This window comes from Mustela nigripes, chromosome 13 (assembly GCF_022355385.1).
Source record: "Mustela nigripes isolate SB6536 chromosome 13, MUSNIG.SB6536, whole genome shotgun sequence".
In the NCBI taxonomy this organism is placed as follows: Eukaryota; Metazoa; Chordata; class Mammalia; order Carnivora; family Mustelidae; genus Mustela; species Mustela nigripes.
Genome location: NC_081569.1, coordinates 145,244,024 through 145,263,989, shown reverse-complemented (window position 1 = coordinate 145,263,989; position 19,966 = coordinate 145,244,024). Strand labels below are relative to the sequence as shown.

Here is a 19,966-nt window from a genome sequence, read left to right as displayed (position 1 = left end):
TAGCATGGAGGACATGGGGAGTTAGAGAGGAGAAGGGAGTTGGGGTAAATTGGAAGGGGAGGTGAATCATGAGAGACTATGGACTCTGAAAAGCAATCTGAGGGGTTTGAAGTGGCGGGGGGTGGGAGGTCGGGGTACCAGGTGGTGGGTATTATAGAGGGCACGGATTGCATGGAACATTGGGTGTGGTGCAAAAATAATGAATACTGTATGCTGAAAATAAAAAATAAATTAAAAAATGATTAGATCCACCAGGAGATCAAAGAAGAACTAAAACTATTCATGGAAACCAATGAGAATGAAGACACTTTGGTCCAAATCCTATGGGATACAGCAAAGGTGGTCCTAAGGGGCAAATACATAGTCATCCAAGCCTCCCTCAAAAAAAATTTAAAATACAGAACACACCAGCTGTCTCTACACCTTAAAGAACTGGAGAATCAACAACAAATGAAACCAACCCCACACGTAAGAGAAATCATCAAGATTAGAGCTGAGATCAATGAGGTAGAAACCAGAGATACAGTAGAATGTATCAATGAAACTAGAAGCTGGTTTTCTGAAAGAATCAATAAGTTCGATAAACCATTGGCCACTCTAATCCAAAAGAAAAGAGAGAAAGCCCAAATTCATAAAATTATGAATGAAAAGGGAGACATCACAACTAACACCAAGGAAGTAGAAACAGTCATCAAAAGTTATTATCAACAGATATATGCCAATAAGCTAAGCAACCTAGATGAAATGGATGCATTCCTGGAAAACTATAAACTCCCAACATTGAACCAGGAAGAAATAGACAACCTGAATAGACCGATATCTAGTAACGAGATTGAAGCAATGATCAAAAACCTTCCCAAAAACAAGAGCCTAGGACCTGACGGATTCCCTGGGGAGTTCTACTAAACTTTCAAATAATAAATAACATCTATTCTCCTGAAGCTGTTTCAAAAAATTGAAGCAGAAGGAAAACTTCCAGACTCTTTCTTTGAAGCCAGTATTACCCTGATCCCCAAACCAGGCAAAGACCCTACCAAAAAGAATTTCAAACCAATATCACTGATGAATATGCATGCCAAAATTCTCAACAAGATCCCAGAAAACAGGATCCAAGAGCACATTAAAAATATTATTCACCATGACCAGGTGGGATTCATCCCTGGGCTACAAGGATGGTTCAACATTCGCAAATCAATCAATGTGATAGAACAAATTAATAAGAGAAGAGAGAAGAACCACATGGTCCTCTCAATAGATGCAGAAAAAGCTTTTGACAAAACCCAGCATCTGTTCCTGATTAAAACGCTTTGAAGTATAGGGATAGAGGGAACATTCCTGAACTTCATAAAATCTATCTATTAAAGGTCTTTTTAAAAATATTTTATTTATTTATTCGACAGACAGTGATCATAAGTAGGCAGAGAGGCAGGCACAGAGAGTGAGGAGAAAGCAGGCTCCCCACCAATTAGAGAGCCTGATGTGGGGCTTGATCACAGGACCTTAGGATCATGACCTGAGCTGAAGGCAGAGGCTTTAAACCACTGAGCCACCGAGGCACCCCCATAAAGTCTTTTTTGAATTGTGTTATGTTAGTCACCATAAAATACATCATTGATTTTTGATGCAGTGTTTCAAGATCCATTGTGTATGTATAACACCCAGTGCTCCATGCAATACATGCCCTCCTTAATACCCAAATCCAGGCTCACCTATCACTCCATCCTTCTTCCCTCCAAAACGCTCAGATTGTTTCTCAGAGTCCACTGCATCTCATGGTTCATATCCTCCTCCGATTTGCCCCACTTCTCTTTTCTTTCCCTTCTCCTAATGTCCAGCATGTTATTCTTTGTGCTCCACAATTTAGTGAAACTGTATGATAATTGACTTTTTCTGTTTGACTTATTTCACTCATCTTAATCTCCTCCAGTCCTGTCCATGTTGATACAAAAGTTGGGTATTCATGTGCTGGAGGCATAATACTCCATTGTATATATGGATCACAACTTCCTTATCCATTCTTCTCTCAATGTTATTTTGATAGGGACTGCATTAAATATGTAGATTGCTTTGAGTAACATAAACATTTTAAGAATATTTCTTACTCCAATCCATCAGCATGGAAGTTTTTCCATTTCTTTTTGTCTTCCTCAATTTCTTAAGTGTTCTGTAGTTTCTGGAATATAGATCCTTTACTTCTTTGGTTAGCTTTATTTTTTGTTTGTTTGTTTGTTTTGGGGGGTTGGAATTGTAAATGGGATTGATTCCTTGATTTCTCTTTCTTTTGTTTCATTTTTAGTGTATAGAAATGTAACCGAATTTTGTGTATTGGGTTTATTTCCACCTAAGATATTTTGCTCTTTTTGCGTGCTCTCAACCAGATGCTAAGTTAATGCTGGCCCCCAATCACAGGGCACTCTCGTATTGGGGTATTATTTTCCAATGGGTCACTTCTGGTGGCTCCCTCCCGTTTTTATTTATTTCATCATCATCATCATCATTATTATTATTATTATTATTATTATTATTTAGCTTTGTGACTTTTTTTTTTGTATTTTATTTTTTTTTTTATTTTGTTTTTAAATTTTGTATTTTTTATAAACATATATTTTTATCCCCAGGGGTACAGGTCTGTGAATCACCAGGTTTACACACTTCACAGCACTCACCAAATCACATACCCTCCCCAATGTCCATAATCCCACCCCCTTCTCCCAAACCCCCTCCCCCCGGCAACCCTCAGTTTGTTTTGTGAGATTAAGAGTCACTTATGGTTTGTCTCCCTCCCAAACCCATCTTGTTTCATTTATTCTTCTACCCACTTAAGCCTCCATGTTGCATCACCACTTCCTCATATCAGGGAGATCATATGATAGTTGTCTTTCTCTGCTTGACTTATTTCGCTAAGCATGATACGCTCTAGTTCCATCCATGTTGTTGCAAATGGCAAGATTTCATTTCTTTTGATGGCTGCATAGTATTCCATTGTGTATATATACCACATCTTCTTGATCCATTCATCTGTTGATGGACATCTAGGTTCTTTCCATAGTTTGGCTATTGTGGACAACAGAATAGAGAGCCCAGAAATAGACCCTCAAATCTATGGTCAACTAATCTTCGACAAAGCAGGAAAGAATGTCCAATGGAAAAAAGACAGCCTTTTCAATAAATGGTGCTGGGAAAATTGGACAGCCACATGCAGAAAAATGAAATTGGACCATTTCCTTACACCACACACAAAAATAGAGCTTTGTGACATTTTTTAAATTTATTTTTATTTTTTTTTATTTTCAGCATAATAGTATTCATTATTTTTGCACCACACCCAGTGCTCCATGCAATCCATGCCCTCTATAATACCTACCACCTGGTACCCCGACCTCTCACCCTCCGTCCCTTCTGATATCAGTCTGATGTTCCCACTCTGTTTTACCTGCCCACTGGAGTCTTCTGCTCCTGTAGAGATCCAGAAGTGTATAATTCTAATCTCAGGCTGATTTCATGGGTGATCAGAGTTCTTTGGTAGATAATCAGCTCACTTTAGAGGGCCTGTTGAAATAGCAGCTCCTACTTCTCCACCATGTCACTCTCAATGTGGTTTTTATTTGAATCTCCCTGATGCCTAGTGATGATGAAAATGTTTTCATGTGTCTGTTAGCCATTTGTATGTCTTCTTTGGAGAAATGTCTGTTCATGTCTACTACCCATTTTTAATTTTTTTACTTTTTTTCTACCCATTTTTTGACATGGTTATATGTTTTGTGTGCTTGAGTTTGAGAAGTTCTTTATAGATCCTGGATATCAGCCCTTTGTGTGTACTGTCATTTGTGAATATCTTCTCCCATTCTGTGGGTTGCTTCTTTTTCTTGTACCCATTTTCATTTGCTGTGCAGAAGCTTTTCATCTTGATGAAATCCCAAAAATTCATTTTTGCTTTTGTTTCCTATGCATTTGGAAACACATTTTGAAAGAAGTTGCTGTGGCTGATGTTAAAGAGTTTACTGCCCATGTTCTCCTCTAGAACATTGATGGCTTTCTGTCTCACATTGAGGTGTTTCATCCATTTTGAGTTTATCTTTGTATATGGTGTAAGAGAATGGTCAAGTTTCATTTCTACATATAGCTGTCAAATTTTCCCAGCCTCATTTATTGAATAGACTGTCTTTTTTCCACTGTATATTTTTTCCTCCTTTGTCAAAGATTATTTGACCATAGAGTTGAGAGTCCATGTCTAGGTTCTTAAACTCTGTTCCATTGGTCTATATGTCACTTTTGAAGCAAGGACTTTGAATGACACTGCATCAGATTGATTTCTTTCCTTTTTTATGTTTTAAAATTTCTATTTAAATTCAGTTTGTGTAAACACATAGTACATTGGTGGTTTCAGAGGTGGAGTTTAGTGATTCATTAGTTAAATATAACAGCTAGTGCTCATTCCATCAAGTGCCTTCCTTAATGCCCATTGGCCAGTTACCACCCTCTCCCATCCACACCTAATTTAAACACAAAATTTTGAGTATAATTTCAGAATTTGGATTTAGGACTGTTCCTCCTAGAATTCTACATTAATTAATTAATTTTTTTCTCACAGGACTATATGTGGAAACTCCTTTTGTAAAATTATGTTCAGTTAGCCATCATAAAGTACAATGTTAGGGTTTTTTTTTTAACTTTATTTTTTCAGTGTTCCAAGACTCATTGCTTATGCACCCCACTTACTGTTCTATGCAATACATGCCCTCCTTAATACCCACCACCAGGCTCACCCAACCCCCCACCCACCTCCCATCCAAAGCCCTCAGTGTGTTTCTAAGAATCTGCAGTTTCTAATGGTTCATCTCCCCCTCAAATTTCCCCCAACTTCCTTCTCCTAATGTCCTCCATGTTTTTCCTTTTTCTCCACAAATAAGTGAAACCATGCCATTAGTTTTTGATGTAGTGGTCAACAATACATTATTTGCTTATAACACTACTGCTTATTTAAATACATATCCTCCTTATGGCCATTCACCGATTTACTCCATTTTCCCACCCCAACCCCTCTGAAATCCTGTTTAGTTCCCCAGAGAAACACATTGATTTCTGATATTATTTATTTGGGACTTTCTCTTTTCTTTTTTGATAAATCTAGGCAGGGGTTTCTCACTTTTATTTTATTTTTTTTTTTTCCAAAGAAGCAGACTTTGGTTTTTTTTCTGTTCTGTTGTTTTTGAGTTTTATATTATTTATTTCTGCTCTAGTCTTTACTATTTCCTTCTTTTTGCCATATTCAGGGTTTAGTCATTCGAGGTTCTCTAGCTCCTTCAAGTGTAACGTTAGGTGGTCTTTTTCAGATTTTTCTGCTTCTTGAAGTCTTCCTGTATGCTGTGTATTTCTGTCTTAGGACCACCTTAGCTGCAGAGTAATTAGTGGAAAGTGATACAGGTTTTATACTTGTGTGTGTGTGTGTGTAGTGTGTGTGTGTGTGTAATGTTCATACTCCACATAAACACTACAACTGGAGGGGGTTCCACTACTTTGCCATGTTGTCATTAACATTGATGATGTGAGCATGGCTTAAGACAGTGACCTCCCCACCAAGACATTTTCTTCTTTTGCTTTGGATTGTTGATGCCCCTGGTGGTATCCTGTCCAGCATACACTTTATGCTGCTTCTAGCGAGTTTGCACGTTGAGCAGGGTGGACTTATGATGCACAGTGAGAGCAGCTGGGATTCCTATAAATGTCCATTTGATGAGCACCAGTTTATTTGTGATTCATTGATATTTAGGGAAAGGTATAAACAACATGAGTGACTGTATTTTGTGCATTTTGGTATAATTGTTTCCCCAATAGAACAAATTTTCAAAGTCAGAGAGTGAAGAGGTAAGCACAGAATCATGTGTGCACAAAGGGTCCCTGAGGGAAAGGGTTCTCTGGATAGGAATCCCTAGATTCTGACAGGAAACCTGCCCATAACCTTCATCTGCATCTGCTCCTGGTGCTTAAAGACAGAACTAGTGAGTAGTGTGCACCTCCTGGTGGTCCAGATCCCATCCTACAGTGAGGTTTGTGTCTGGGCTCACACTGAGGTCCCCTCACTGTGTCTGTTGTACAGTAATACACGGCTGTGTCCTCGGCTCTTAGGCCATTCATCTGCAGATACAGCGTGTTCTTGCTGTTGTCTCTGGAGATGGTGAATCAGCCCTTTACAGAGTCTGAGTAGTATGTGCTACTTCTGTCATAGCTAATACCTGCGACTCACTGCAGCCCCTTCCCTGGAGACTGGCAGACCCAGCTCATGCCATTGCTGCTGAAGGTGAATCCAGAGGCTGCACAGGAGAGTCTCAGGGACCCCCCAGGCTTCACCAGGTCTCCCCAAGACTCCACGAGCTGCACCTCGCACTGGACACCTGCAGACACAAGACATTCTAGTCAGAAATATGTCACACACCCATGGTTTCTCTCACTCACACCCACTCACATCCTCAACGTCTCTTGTTCACTATGAATTACCTTTTAGAAGAGAAACAAGGAATACCCAGCCAAGTGCAAACTCCATTGTGAGTTGTGCGTGTTCTGTCTTGACTACTGATTGGAATGCCTGGAAATCCTGGGCTGGGGCTCCTCTCCCAGCTGCAGAGTCAGGGATTGGCTGTTTTAATCAGCAGAGGGAAGGCCTTATTTGCACGTTCTCTGATTATATACTCAGCTTGGGATCTATGTGACCATAGAGGGCAATGACTAGAAGAGATGTGGCTGCCTTTGTTTTGGTGGTATTAAGCACTTTTGAGGAAAGTATTATTTTTCATTACATAGCTTTCCAAAGTATATACTTGGCCTCCACGTGCTAATTTCTTTTTAAATATTGACACAAATGTTGTGGGATATGTGTCGTGTTATTCTATAATAAAATGTAAAATTACACTTAGAATTTTAGAGAGTTTTGTGAGGAGTCCAAGAGCACCCAGGTGGTGAGAATGAGCCTCAGTTGGTGGCCCTGTGCTCATCCCCACAGGACACACTGTCCCCTGAACCACCTGGAGGACAGAGTGCATGGGCTGGTGAGGAATCTGGAACCCCTCCTGTAATAGGGACAGGATGATTTAACCTGCTCTAGAGTTTTCCTAAAATATAGAGAGAATAAGAGTACATGCAGGTGTATTTTCTCACATTTTAATATCTGTATGTTCCTCTTGAGTCATCTCTGTGAGTATTTGTAACAATTTTGATGAGTGTGCTTGACACAGAATGAACTGCCACATGCAGAATGTGTGATAGGATAAATATTGGTGTCCAAATAAGCATTATGCAGACTGAACAAATCAATTCTTCATAAAAATTCTTTGATTTTCTCTGGAATTCCTCATTCCTCTTCCCTTCTTCATTCTGTTCTCACATAACTATGTGTTTTCCACATTTTGCTTAGTCTAGTTTTAATTTTTGAAGAATTTATATTGTATGTATTTTTATTTGTAGTATTTTTTTTTTTTTTTTTGCTCTGCACAAATCCCTGAAAATTCAACCATGTTGATTTCTATAGCAGGAAGAATCATTTTAATATCTGGTAGTTTTCCAAAGAGTAAATATAGCATAATTGGTTGGGGTAGGAATTCTTTCCAGTTTCTGATACTACAATATAGTTGCTTCTCACCCTGTCAATGTAGATATGGAGCTCAGAGGATATCTTATTTATGTGTTTTCCACAACAACTGACCTGAAGAGGCTGAAGAAGAACAAATTTGCATCAATGTAGGAATTTCTATTTCTTGTTGTTTTCGTTAATTATAGAAATGTCTTTGAAAACTCAACTTCAAACAGGAGAATGTAATGAAAATACAAGGAGATCTATGAATCCACTGGAAAACCACGTTGCCCTGGATTCTTCTTTATTATGAAGATTTTGGTTATTGCTTCGGTTTCCTTGGTGGCAATCAGAGTGTTTAGATTTTCTATTGATTCCTGTTTCAGTTTTGGTTATTTATAAGTGTACAGGAATGTACCCATTTCTTCCAGATTGTGCTAACTTAATATGTAGTTGCTCATAATAAGTTCATAAAATTGTTGTTTACTCTCTTGTTAATTTTGACCATTCCAAATGGTGTAAGTTCATATCTCCATGTGCTTTTGATTTGAATCTCCAGATTGCTAAGATTATGAACACTTTTTTCATTTGGCTGTTAGCCATTTGTAAGTCTTCTTTGGAGAAGTGTCCATTCATATATTCTGCCCATTTTTGGACATGATTATCTGTTTTGACTGTGTTAGATTTGAGGAGTTCTCTATAGATCTTGGATATCAGCCCTTTGTCTGTACTGTCATTTGCAAATATCTTCTCCCATTCCATGGGTTGCCTCTTTGTTTTGTTGACTGTTTCCTTTGCTGTGCAGAAACTTTTTATGATGATGAAGTCCCAAAAGTTCATTTTTGCTTTTGTCTCTTTTGCCTTTGGGACATGTCTTGAAAGAAGTTTTGTGGCCAATGTCAAATAGGTTACTGCCTATGTTCTCTTCTAGAATTTTGATACATTCCTGCATCAAATTGAGGTCTTTTAAACACTTCAAGTTTATATTTGTGTATGGATTAAGAGAATCATCGAGTTTTGTTCTTCTGTACTTAGCAGTTCAAATTTCTAAGCATGTGGATTTTTTTTATTAATGAAAAAAATTATAAATATATAAAGTATTTTTATCCCCAAGAATACAGCTCTGTGAATCTTCAGGATTACACATTTCATAGCACTCACAATAGCACATACCCTCCCCAATGTCCATATCCCCCTACCCTCTCCCAATAACCCTCCCTCCAGCAACCCTCAGTCCATTTTTTTGAGATTGAGTCTTTTATGATTCGTCTCCCTCCCAATCCCCTCTTCTTTATTTAAATTTATTTTTTATTTATTTTCAGCATAACAGTATTCATTATTTTTGCACCACACCCAGTGCTCCATGCAATCCATGCCCTCTATAATACCCACCAACTGGTACCCCGACCTCCCACCCCCCGCCCCTTCAAAACACTCAGATTGTTTTTCAGAGTCTATAGTATCTCGTGGTTCACCTCGCCTTCCAATTTCCCCCAACTCCCTTCCCCCCCTCTCTATCTCCCCATATCCTCCATGCTATTTGCTATTCTTCACAAATAAGTGAAACCATATGATAATTGGCTCTCTCTGCTTGACTTATTTCATTCAGTATCATCTCTTCCAGTCCCGTCCATGTTGCTACAAAAGTTGGGTATTCGTCCTTTCTGATGGAGGCATAATACTCCATAGTGTATATGGACCACATCTTCCTTATCCATTCGTCCGTTGAAAGGCATCTTGTTTCTTTCCACAGTTTGGTGACCATGACCATTGCTGCTATAAACATTGGGGTACAGATGGCCCTTCTTTTCACTACATCTGTATCTTTGGGGTAAATACCCAGGAGTGCAATGGCAGGGTCATAGGGAAGTTCTATTTTTAATTTCTTGAGGAATCTCCACACTGTTCTCCAAAGAGGCTGCAGCAACTTGCATTCCCACCAACAGTGGAAGAGGGTTCCCCTTTCTCCACATCCCCTCCAATACACGTTGTTTCCTGTCTTGCTAATTTTGGCCATTCTAACTGGGGTAAGGTGGAATCTCAATGTGGTTTTAATTTGAATCTCCCTGATTGTTAGTGATGATGTACATTTTTTCATGTGTCTGATAGACATTTGTATGTCTTCATTGGAGATATGTCTGTTCATGTCTTCTGCCCATTTTTTGACATGATTATCTGTTTTGAATGTGTTGAGTTTGAGGAGTTCTCTATAGATCTTGGATATCAGCCTTTTGTCTGTACTGTCATTTGTGAATATCTTCTCCCATTCTGCAGGTTGCCTATTTGTTTTGTTGACTGTTTCCTTTGCTGTTCAGAAACCTTTGTTCTTAATGAAGTCCCAAAAGTTCATTTTCACTTTTGTTTCCTTTGCCTTGGAGACATATCTTGAAAGAAGTTGCTGTGACCAATGTCCAAGGGGTTACTGCCTATGTTCTCCTCTAGGATTCTGATGGATTCCTGTCTCACCTTGAGGTCTTTTATCCATTTTGAGTTTATCTTTGTGTATGGTGTAAGAGAATGGTCCAGTTTCATTATTCTATACGTAGCTGTCCAATTTTCCCAGCACCATTTTTTGAAGTGACTGTCTTTTTTTCACTGTCTATTTTTTCTTGTTTTTTCATAGATTAGCTGGCCATAAAGTTGAGAGTCTTCATCCAGGCTCTCTATTCTGTTCCACCCGTCCATGTATCTGTCTGTGCACCATTGTCATGCTGTCCTGGTGATCACAGCTTTGTAGTAATGCTAGAAATCAGGCAACATGATTCCCCAGTTTTCTTTTTCAACATGTCCTTAGCAATTCACGGTTTCCTCTGGTTCCATACAGACTTGACGATTGTTTGCTCTGGCTCTTTGAAAAATGCTGCTTTAATTTTAATTGGAATGGCATTGAAAGTATATATTTCTCTAGGTATTATAGATATTTTAACAATGTTTACTCTTCTGATTCATGAGCATGGAATGGTCTTCCAACTTTTTCTGTCTTTTTCAATTTATTTCATGAATGTTCTGTATTTCCTCCATTACAGATCCTTTACCTCCTTGGTTAGGTTTGTTCCCAGGTATCTTAGGATTCTTGGTGCTATAGTAAATGGAATTGATTCTCCAATTTCCCTTTCTGTATTTTCACTGTTAGTTTATAAGAAAGCAACTGATTTCTGTACAATGATTTTGTATCTTGACTCATTACTGAACTGCTGTATGAGTTCTAGTAGTTTGGAGGTGGAGTCTTTAGGGTTTTCCATATAAACTCCATATAAACTTTCCAAATAATCTCTCTCTTCAAAGAGAGAGATTTTGACTTCTTCATTGCCAATTTGGATACCATTTATGTCTCTTTGTTGTCTGATTGCTGTTGCTAGGACTTCTAATACTATGCTGAACATGAGTAGTGAGAGCGGGCATACTTGTCATGTTCCTGATCTCAAAGGGAAGGCTCTCAGCTTTTTCACTTTGAGGATAATATTTTCTGTGTATTTTTCATAGACAGATTTGATAAATTGAGGAATGTTTCCTCTATCCTTATACTTGGAAGTGTTTTAATTAGGAATGTATGCTGAATTTTGCCAAATGAATTTTCTCCTCAATTGAAGGACCATATGAGTTTTCTCTCTTTTCTTATTGATTTGTTCAATCACATTGAATGATTTGTGAATGTTGAGCCACACCTGCATCCCATGGATAAATCACACCTGGTCATGGTGGATAATCTTTTTAATGTGCTGTTGGATCCTGTTTGCTAGAATCTTGTTGACAATCTTAGAATCCATATTCATCAGGGATATTGGTCTGAAATTCTCCTTTGTGGTGGGGTCTTCGTATGTTTGGGGGATTCAACGTAATTCTGACTTCATAAAAATTGTCCGGAAGTTTCCCTTCTGCTTCAGATTTTTGAAACAGCTTCAGGAGAATAAGCTTTATTTCTTCTATGAAAGTTTGGTAGAATTACCCATGGAATCCACAGGTCTTAGACTCTTGTTTTGGGGAGGTTTGGGATCACTGCTTTAATTTTGTTACGAGTGCTCGCTTCAGCAGCACATATACTAATTTTGTTACTAGATCTATTCAGGTTGTCAATTTCTTCCTGATTCAGTTTTTGAGGTGTTTATTTTCCCGGAATGCATCCATTTCATCAGGGTTGCTTAACTTTGTGTATAACTGTTGATAATAATTTCTGATGATTGTTTCTATTTCCTTGATGTTTGTTGTGATCTCTCCCTTTCCATTCATAGTTTTATTAATTTGGGTCTCCTCTCTTTTAACTTGGTCAGTGGGTATAGCTCAGTGGTAGAGCATTTGATTGCAGATTAATTTGGCTGATGGTTCATCAATCTTATTGATTCTTTCAAAAAACCAGCTTCTAGTTTCAATGATGCATTCTACTGTATGCCTAGTTTCTATCTCATTGATGTCTGCTATTATCTGGATTATTGCCCTTCTTGTGTGCATAGTTTGCTTATTTGTTGTTGATTCTCCAGTTATTTAAGGTGTAAAGACAGCTGGTGTATTCTGGATTTTTCTGGGTTTTTTAGGGAAGATTGAATGGTTATGTACTTCCCCTTTAAGACTGTGTTGGTTGTATCCCATAGGTTTTGGACTGAAGTGTCTTCATTCTCACTGGTTTTAATGAATGGCTTAAGTTCTTTGACTTTTTGGTTGATGCAATAATGCTTAAGCCAGGTGGTCTTAGCTTCCAAGTGTTTGAATTCCTTCCAAACTTTTTCTTGTGGTTGAGCTCCAGTTTCAAAGCACTGCAGTTTGAGAATATACATGGAATATTATCAATGTTTTGGTATTTTTTGAGTCCAGATCTGTGACCCAGTATGTGGTCTGTTTTGGGGAAGGTTCCATGTGCACTCGAGAAGGATGAGTATTCTGTTGTTTGAGGGTGGAATGTTCCGTATATATCAATGAGGTCCATATGGTCCAATGTGTGATTCAATGCTCTTGTTTCCTTATTGATTTTCTGCTTAGATGATCTGTTACTGAGAGTGGCATGTTAAGATCCCCTACGATTAATGTATTCATATCAGTATGATATGAATATGATATGAATGCATCCACCCAGACTCTCACACGTAGGTGCCAGAGGCTCAGGGACCATGGTCTAGATTCTTCACTGCACTCTATCTGGCACAGCACCAGCAGTTCCTGTCTTGGGTCCCTGAGCTTAAGCCCGTGCCCCAGACTGCCCAATTCCATCAGTTTCCTCTTGAGATATTTTGCTGGTTTTGAGTGCTTTTAACCAGTCTCCAAGTTAATTCCCAATCACAGGGCACCCTCGTATTGGGGTATCACTTTCCAATGGGTCCCTTCTGGTGGCTCCCTCCCCCTCTTATTTATTTTCTGATATCAGTCCGATGTTCCTACTCTGCTTTACCTGTCCACTGCCTCTTCTGTCCCTGTAGAGATCCAGAAGTGTATCATTCTAATCTCAGGCAATTTCATGGGTGATCAGGGTTCTTTGGTAGATAATCAGCTCACTAAAGGGGACAGGTTGGAGAAGCATCTCCTACTTCTCCACCATCCTGTCTCCTGAGCAAAGGTGTTTATCAAGTGTGAGAGTAATTATTCAAACATTCCAGAGAAGAGGAAGTATCCTGAAAGTTGACTCTGAGGTAGCTGGAATGCTGGGAGAGAGCACAGAGGAAGTGGTCTTGCCTTTCTCATGGAGCAAACTCCTCCCTAGCTGACTGGCATCTGTTATCTTCTGATATCAGTCCAATGTTCCCACTCTGGTTTACCTGTCCACTTGTGTCTTCTGCCCCCATAGAGATCTAGAAATGTATAATCCTACATCTCAGGCTGATTTCATGGGTGTTAGGAGTGTTCTGGTAGATAATCAGCTCACTTTAGGGAACCAGTTGAAACAGTGTCTCCTATGTCTCCACCATCTTCCCCCCTCCTTTAATTGAATTTAAATTAAAGAAATAAAATAAAATAAAACCTCAAGTTTCAAAAAAATGAAAAACAAAGAACAAAATTTCCAAAATCAGATGGTTTTCTTTGTGGAAGTTAAATATTTAAAGAAAAATTAAAGCTAATACATTGCAATCTCTTCCAAAAAACTGATGAGAAAGAAATATGCCCCAGTTCATTATATGACACCAGCATTACTCCAACACCAAAGCCAGGCAAGGACACACAAGAAGGGAATGTTCAGGTTAATATCTCCCTTGAACATACCTGCAAAAATCCTGGCATACTGAACGCAAATGCACACTAAAATGATCGTACATAATGACCCTGTGTGAATCATCCCTCAGATGCAAGTTTCCTTCAACATACAAAGATCAATAAATGGGGCAAACTATTTCAACAGAGTAAAGGATTGAATATACACCATCCACTCCATCGATGCTTAAAACCATTTGAAAAAATCAACACATGTTTATCACTTAAAAATCTCAATGATTGAAGAATGAAAGGAAATTACTTCTACATAATCATTGTCATATATGAAAAGCCCAATACAGCCTAATACATGTATTAGGCTTCACTTTAAACAGTGAAAACACGAAGCCTTTCCTGTCACTGAGAAGCTAGACAAGGATGCTCATTCTTACCATAAGTTTCAACATGGTATCATGAAGGAGAATAAAATGTGCAACCCCACTATGTCATCTGGTCCCTGGGTTATTGTAAATGAAATTCACTTGAGAACATGCCAGTGGACAAACAGACTGAGCCTCCTTTGCACACTAACAGCAAGAAATAAATCTGTGGTAAATTTCCCTTCCCTGTTCCAGGAGGGGAGAACCATCCTCAGCCATAGAATAGAGAACGTAGTACCCAGAACACCGTGCAAACAAAACTCGTTAGTTCTTCCCTAATTTACTAACCCAAACCCAAATCTTTGCAGCAAATCTTCACAAATTCAATTCTTGGTTGTCTAAGAGGTGCAAGTGCCGCCTAATTTTGTCATTCTCTAGGTGACATATTTTTGAGAGCTCTGCACATGTAAACTGAAATTCATTTTCCCCTCAGACCTTGTCTATATCCATTGAGTTATTAGACCAAAACCTAGAAGAAAAGAAGGGAAAACTTTCTGGCCCTCACCCGGAAAACCTTCAAAAAAAGATTGGCAATAATAAAATAAAAGATACTAAAATCAATAGAAAAGAAGAAAAAAAAAATATTTGTTTCCATATGACATGGTCCTATACATAGTCAAACCCCACAAACTCCATTTAAAAAGATCTTAGAACTACTTAATGATTTCAGAGAAACTTTGGGGTACAAAATAAGCATACAAAATAGAGCAATGCTTCCATACATTAACAAGAAATTATTTTAAAAAGAAATTAACAGGGACGCCTGGGTGGCTCAGTTGGTTAAGCAACTGCCTTCGGCTCAGGTCATGATCCCAGCGTCCTGGGATTGAGTCCCACATCGGGCTCCTTGCTCCACAGGGAACCTGCTTCTCCCTCTGACTCTGCCTTCCACTTTGTCTGCCTGTGCTCGCTCTCACTCTCTCTCTCTCTGACAAATAAATAAATAAAATCTTTAAAAAAAAATAAAAATAAAATAAAAAAAAAAGAAATTAACAAAATAATTTCATTTAGGCTGTTTCCATAAATAAAATAATTAGGACTAAACATCATTAAGTGGGTAAAATAATGTATATTAAAAATTACCTACGTTAATGAAAGACTTTTTAAAAATGCACACAGAAATGATAAGACAACTCTGTGGAAAAAATCGACAAGGCAAGAAGCATTGAATGTTGGAGAATTTATGGAGTAAAGGGAGCCCTCTTACACTGTAGGTGGGAATGTACATTGGTGAAATCGGTTGGTAATCAGTGTGGAGTTTCCTCAAAATATTAAACATAAAGCTACCCTCCATGGTGAATAAAATAAAACAAAACAAACATAACACAATAAAAATATTAAAAATAGAAATAAATAAAAACATAAATATAAAAAAAGAGAGCAACCTTATGACCCAGAAATTGCACTACTGGATATTTATCCCAAGATACAGATGTAGTGAAAAAGAAGGGCTACATGCATTCTAATATTCAGAGCAGCAATGTTCATGATAGCCAAAATGTGGAAAGTGCCAAGATACCTTTCAACAGATGAATGGATAAAGAAGGTGTGTTCCATATATACAATGGAATATTACTTAGCCATCAGAAGGAATCAATACTGAGTTTTTTATTCAACATGGATGGGACTGGAGGAGATTATGCTGAGTGAAATAAGTCAAACATAGAAAGCCAATTGTCATACAATTTCACTTATTTGTGAAACATAAGGAATAGTGTGGAGGACATTAGCAGAAGGAAAGGGTGAAGGGAGAAAATCAAAGTGAGAGATGAGCCATGAGAGACTATGAACAACAGGAAACAAACTGAGAGTTTTAGAAGGGAGGAGGGTAGGGGAAATCGATGAGCCTGGTGATGGGTATTAAGGAAGGCACAGGTTACAAAGAGCACTGGGTGTTATACACAAACAATGAATCATGAAACACTACATCAAAAACTAATCATGTGCTGTATAGTGAGTAACATAACACAACATTTTTTTTAAATGCTGTAACAGAAAAAAGAAGAGAAGACAATTCTGTTCATACATTAAAATACTACATACTGACACAGTGTCATCTATACAAAGTGATCTACAAACAATGGAATCTTTGCTATTAACTTGTAAAGAATTGAGCCTACGTCTGGAGCTAACTATATACTCAGAGGACATGCAAATAGGGTTTTCTCTCCACTGAATAAAACAGCCCAGCTCAGACCATCCAGCTGGAAGAGGAGCCCCAGGCCTGGGATTTCCAGGTGCCCACATTCACTGATCAGGATAGAACACAGAGAACTCACCAGGGAGTTTGTGCTTGGCTGGGTTTACCTTGTTGATCTTTTAAAAGGTAATTTCTGGAGAACCAAAGAAATTGAGGATGTGAGTGGATATGAGTGAGAGAAGCCATGGGGGTGTGACCGATCCCTTACTTGGGTATCTTGTGTCTGCAGATGTCCAGTGTGAGATGAAGCTAGTGGAGTCTGGGGGAGACCTGGTGAAGCCTGGAGGGTCCCTGAGACTCTCCTGTGTAGCCTCTGGATTCACCTTCAGTAGCTATGGCATGACCTGGGTCTGCCAGGATCCAGGGAAGGGGCCGCAGTGGGTTGCAGGTATTTGGATTGATGGAAGTTTCACAAGCTATGTAGACTCTGTGAAGGGCCAATTCACCATCTCCAGAGACAATGGCAAGAACACGCTGTATCTTCAGATGAACAGCCTGAGATCCAATGACATGGACGTGTATTATTGTGCGAGAGACACAGTGAGGGGACATCAGTGTGAGCCCAGACATAAACCTCAAACTACAAGAGTATCAGACCATCAGAGGGTACACATTACTCACCAATTATGTCTTTAAGCCACTGGAGCCACTGCAGATGGAAGCTATGGCAGGTACCCTGTCAGGGTCTGGGGTTTCCTCTCCATAGAGTAGTTTCCCCATGGGAACATCCTTGACATTATTCACTAATCACTCGCTGATTTAGAAACTTACTTGTAAAAGGAAGACAAATATGCTAAGATGCACAAAACACCAAGTCAGTTTCATTAGTTTCCTCTTGTCCTCAATACCAATAAATTACAAATATCCTGATGCAGGTAACAAAACCTTTAAAGGAATCACAGCGGCACTCACTGTGGATCACAAAACCTCCAGCAGAACCAGAAGATCTGTCTCTCTCTCTCTCTCTCTCACACACACACACACACACACAAACACACAAACACATGAGTATAAAACCTATATCATGATCATTTAATTTCTCTGCATCAAAAGTGGACCTAAGACAGAAATACACAGCATACAGAAAGACCTCAGGAAGCAAGAACAATATTAAATAAACCACAACCTTCACACCTAGAGGTGCTAGGGAAAAAAAAAAAAAAACCTGATACCTACATATAGCAGAAGGAAGGAAATAGCAAGATTAGAGCAGAAATAATTTATATAGAAACTAGGAAACAACAGAAGAGATGAAAGAAACCAGGGTCTGATTCATTTTTCAAAAATCAATTAGGCAAAATATAGCACATCATTGATTTTTTTTCTTAAATTTATTCTCAGTGTTCCATAATTCATTGTTTGTGCACCAAACCCAGTGCCCCATTCAATATGTTCCCTCCATAATACCCACCACCATGGGCACCTAACATCCCATCCCCTACTCCTGCAAAACTCTCATATTGTTTTTCAGATTCCACAGTCTCTCATGGCTCACTCCCCCTCTAATTTCCCCCAAATCCCTTGTGCTCTCCATCTCCCCATGTCCTCCTTGTTATTCCTTATGCTCCACAAATAAGTGAAACCATATGATAATTGACTCTCTCTGCTTGACTTATTTCACTCAGCATGATCTCTTCCAATCCCATCCATGTTGCTACAAAAGACAAAAGTTGGATATTCATCCTTTCTGATGGAGGCATAATACTCCATAGTGTATAGGGACCACATCTTCCTTATCCATTCATCCGTTGAAGGGCATCTTGGTTCTTTCCACAGTTTGGTGACCATGGCCATTGCTGCTATAAACATTAGGGTACGGATGGCCCTTCTTTTCACTACATCTGTATCTTTGGGGTAAATATCCAGTAGTGCAATTGCAGGGTACTAGGGTAGCTCTATATTTAATTTCTTAAGGATCTCCACACAGTGTAGCAGATTGGCTGCACAAACCTGCATTCCCACCAACACTATAAGAGGGTCCCCTTTCTCCATATCCTCTCCAACACACGTTATTTCCTGTCTTGTTCATTTTCTCCATTCTCACTGGTGTAACGTGGTATCTCAATGTGGTTTCAATTTGAATCTCCCTGATAGTTAATGAGGATGAGTATTTTTCATGAGTCTGTGGACCAATTGTATGTCTTCATTGGAGAAGTGTCTGCTCATGTCTTCTGCCCTTTTTTAAAAAAAAAATAATTTATTTTCAGAAAAACAGTATTCATTATTTTTTCATCACACCCAATGCTCCATGCAATCTGTGCCCTCTATGATACCCACCACCTGGTACCCCAACCTCCCACCCACCCCCGCCACTTCAGACCCCTCAGATTGTTTTTCAGAGTCCATAGTCTCTCATGATTCACCTTCCCTTCCAAGTTACCCCAACTCCCTTCTCCTCTCTAACACCCCTTGTCCTTCATGATATTTGTTATGCTCCATAAATAAGTGAAACCATATGATAATTGACTCTCTCTGCTTGACTTATTTCTTCTGCCATTTTTTGACATGATTATCTGTTTTGTGTGTGTTGAGTTTGAGGAGATCTTTATACATTCTGGATATCAACCCTTTTTACTGTGATTTGTGAATATATTCTCCCATTCCAAGGGTAGCCTCTTTGTCTTGTTGACTGTTTCCTTTGCTGTGCAGAACCTTTTGATCTTGATGAAGTCCCAAGAGTTCATTTTTGCTTTTGTTTATTTTGTCTTTGGAGACATGTCCTGAGAGAAGTTGTTGTGACGGATATCAAAGAGGTTACTGCCTATGTTCTCCTCTAGGCTCCTGATGGATTCCTGTCTCATGTTGAGGTCGTTTATCTATTTCAAGTTTATCTTTGTGTATGCTGTAAGAGAATGGTCGAGTTTCATTCTTCTACACATAGCTGTCCAATTCTACCAGCACAATTTATGAAGAAACTGTATTTTCTCCACTGTGTATTTTTTCCTGATCTGTTGAAGATTATTTGACCATAGAGTTGAAGGTTCATATCTGGGCTCTCTACTCTGTTCCACTGGTATATGTATCTGTGTTTGTGCCAGTAACATACTGTCTTGGAGATCACAGATTTGTAGTAAAGCTTGAAATCAGGCAACGTGATGTCCCCAGTTTTGTTTTTCTTTTTTAACATTTCCTTAGCAATTTGGGGTCTCTTCTGATTCCATACAAATTTTAGGATTGTTTGCTCCAGCTCTTTGAAAATTGCCAGTGGAATTTTGATCAGAATGGCATTAAAGGTATAAATTGCTCCAGGCAGGATAGACATTTTAACAATGTTTATTCTTCTGATCCATGAGCATGGAAATGTCTTCCAACTTTTCCTGTCTTCTTCAATTTCTTTAATGAGTGTTCTGTAGTTCCTCAAGTACAGATGCTTTACCTCTTTGGTTAGGTTTACTCCCAGGTATCTTATGATTCTTGGTGCTATAGTAAATGGAATCCATTCTCTAAATTCCCTTTCTGTATTTTCATTGTTTGTGTATAAGAAAGCAACTAATTTCTGTACTTTGATTTTATGTCCTGCCGACTCACTGAATTGATGTATGAGTTCTAGTCGTCTGGAGGTGGAGTCTTTAGGGTTTTCCATATAAAGTATCATGTCATATGCAAAAGGAGATAGTTTGACTCTTATCTGTCTATTTGAGTACATTTTAT

The 19,966-nt window shown here is 38.7% G+C and overlaps 1 pseudogene and 1 gene segment (V, D, J or C); one reads left to right on the top strand and one right to left on the bottom strand.

Moving 5' to 3' along the window:
• Window positions 1-4,439: 4,439 nt before the first annotated feature.
• On the bottom strand, window positions 4,440-6,541 carry LOC131999490 (immunoglobulin heavy variable 3-73-like; annotated as a pseudogene).
• Window positions 6,542-15,335: 8,794 nt separating this feature from the next.
• Window positions 15,336-16,951, top strand: LOC131999489 (immunoglobulin heavy variable 3-74-like). The segment is given in 3 exon segments: window positions 15,336-15,354; window positions 16,301-16,441; window positions 16,545-16,951. Coding segments are annotated over 3 exon segments (567 nt in total).
• The last annotated feature ends 3,015 nt before the right edge of the window (window positions 16,952-19,966 follow it).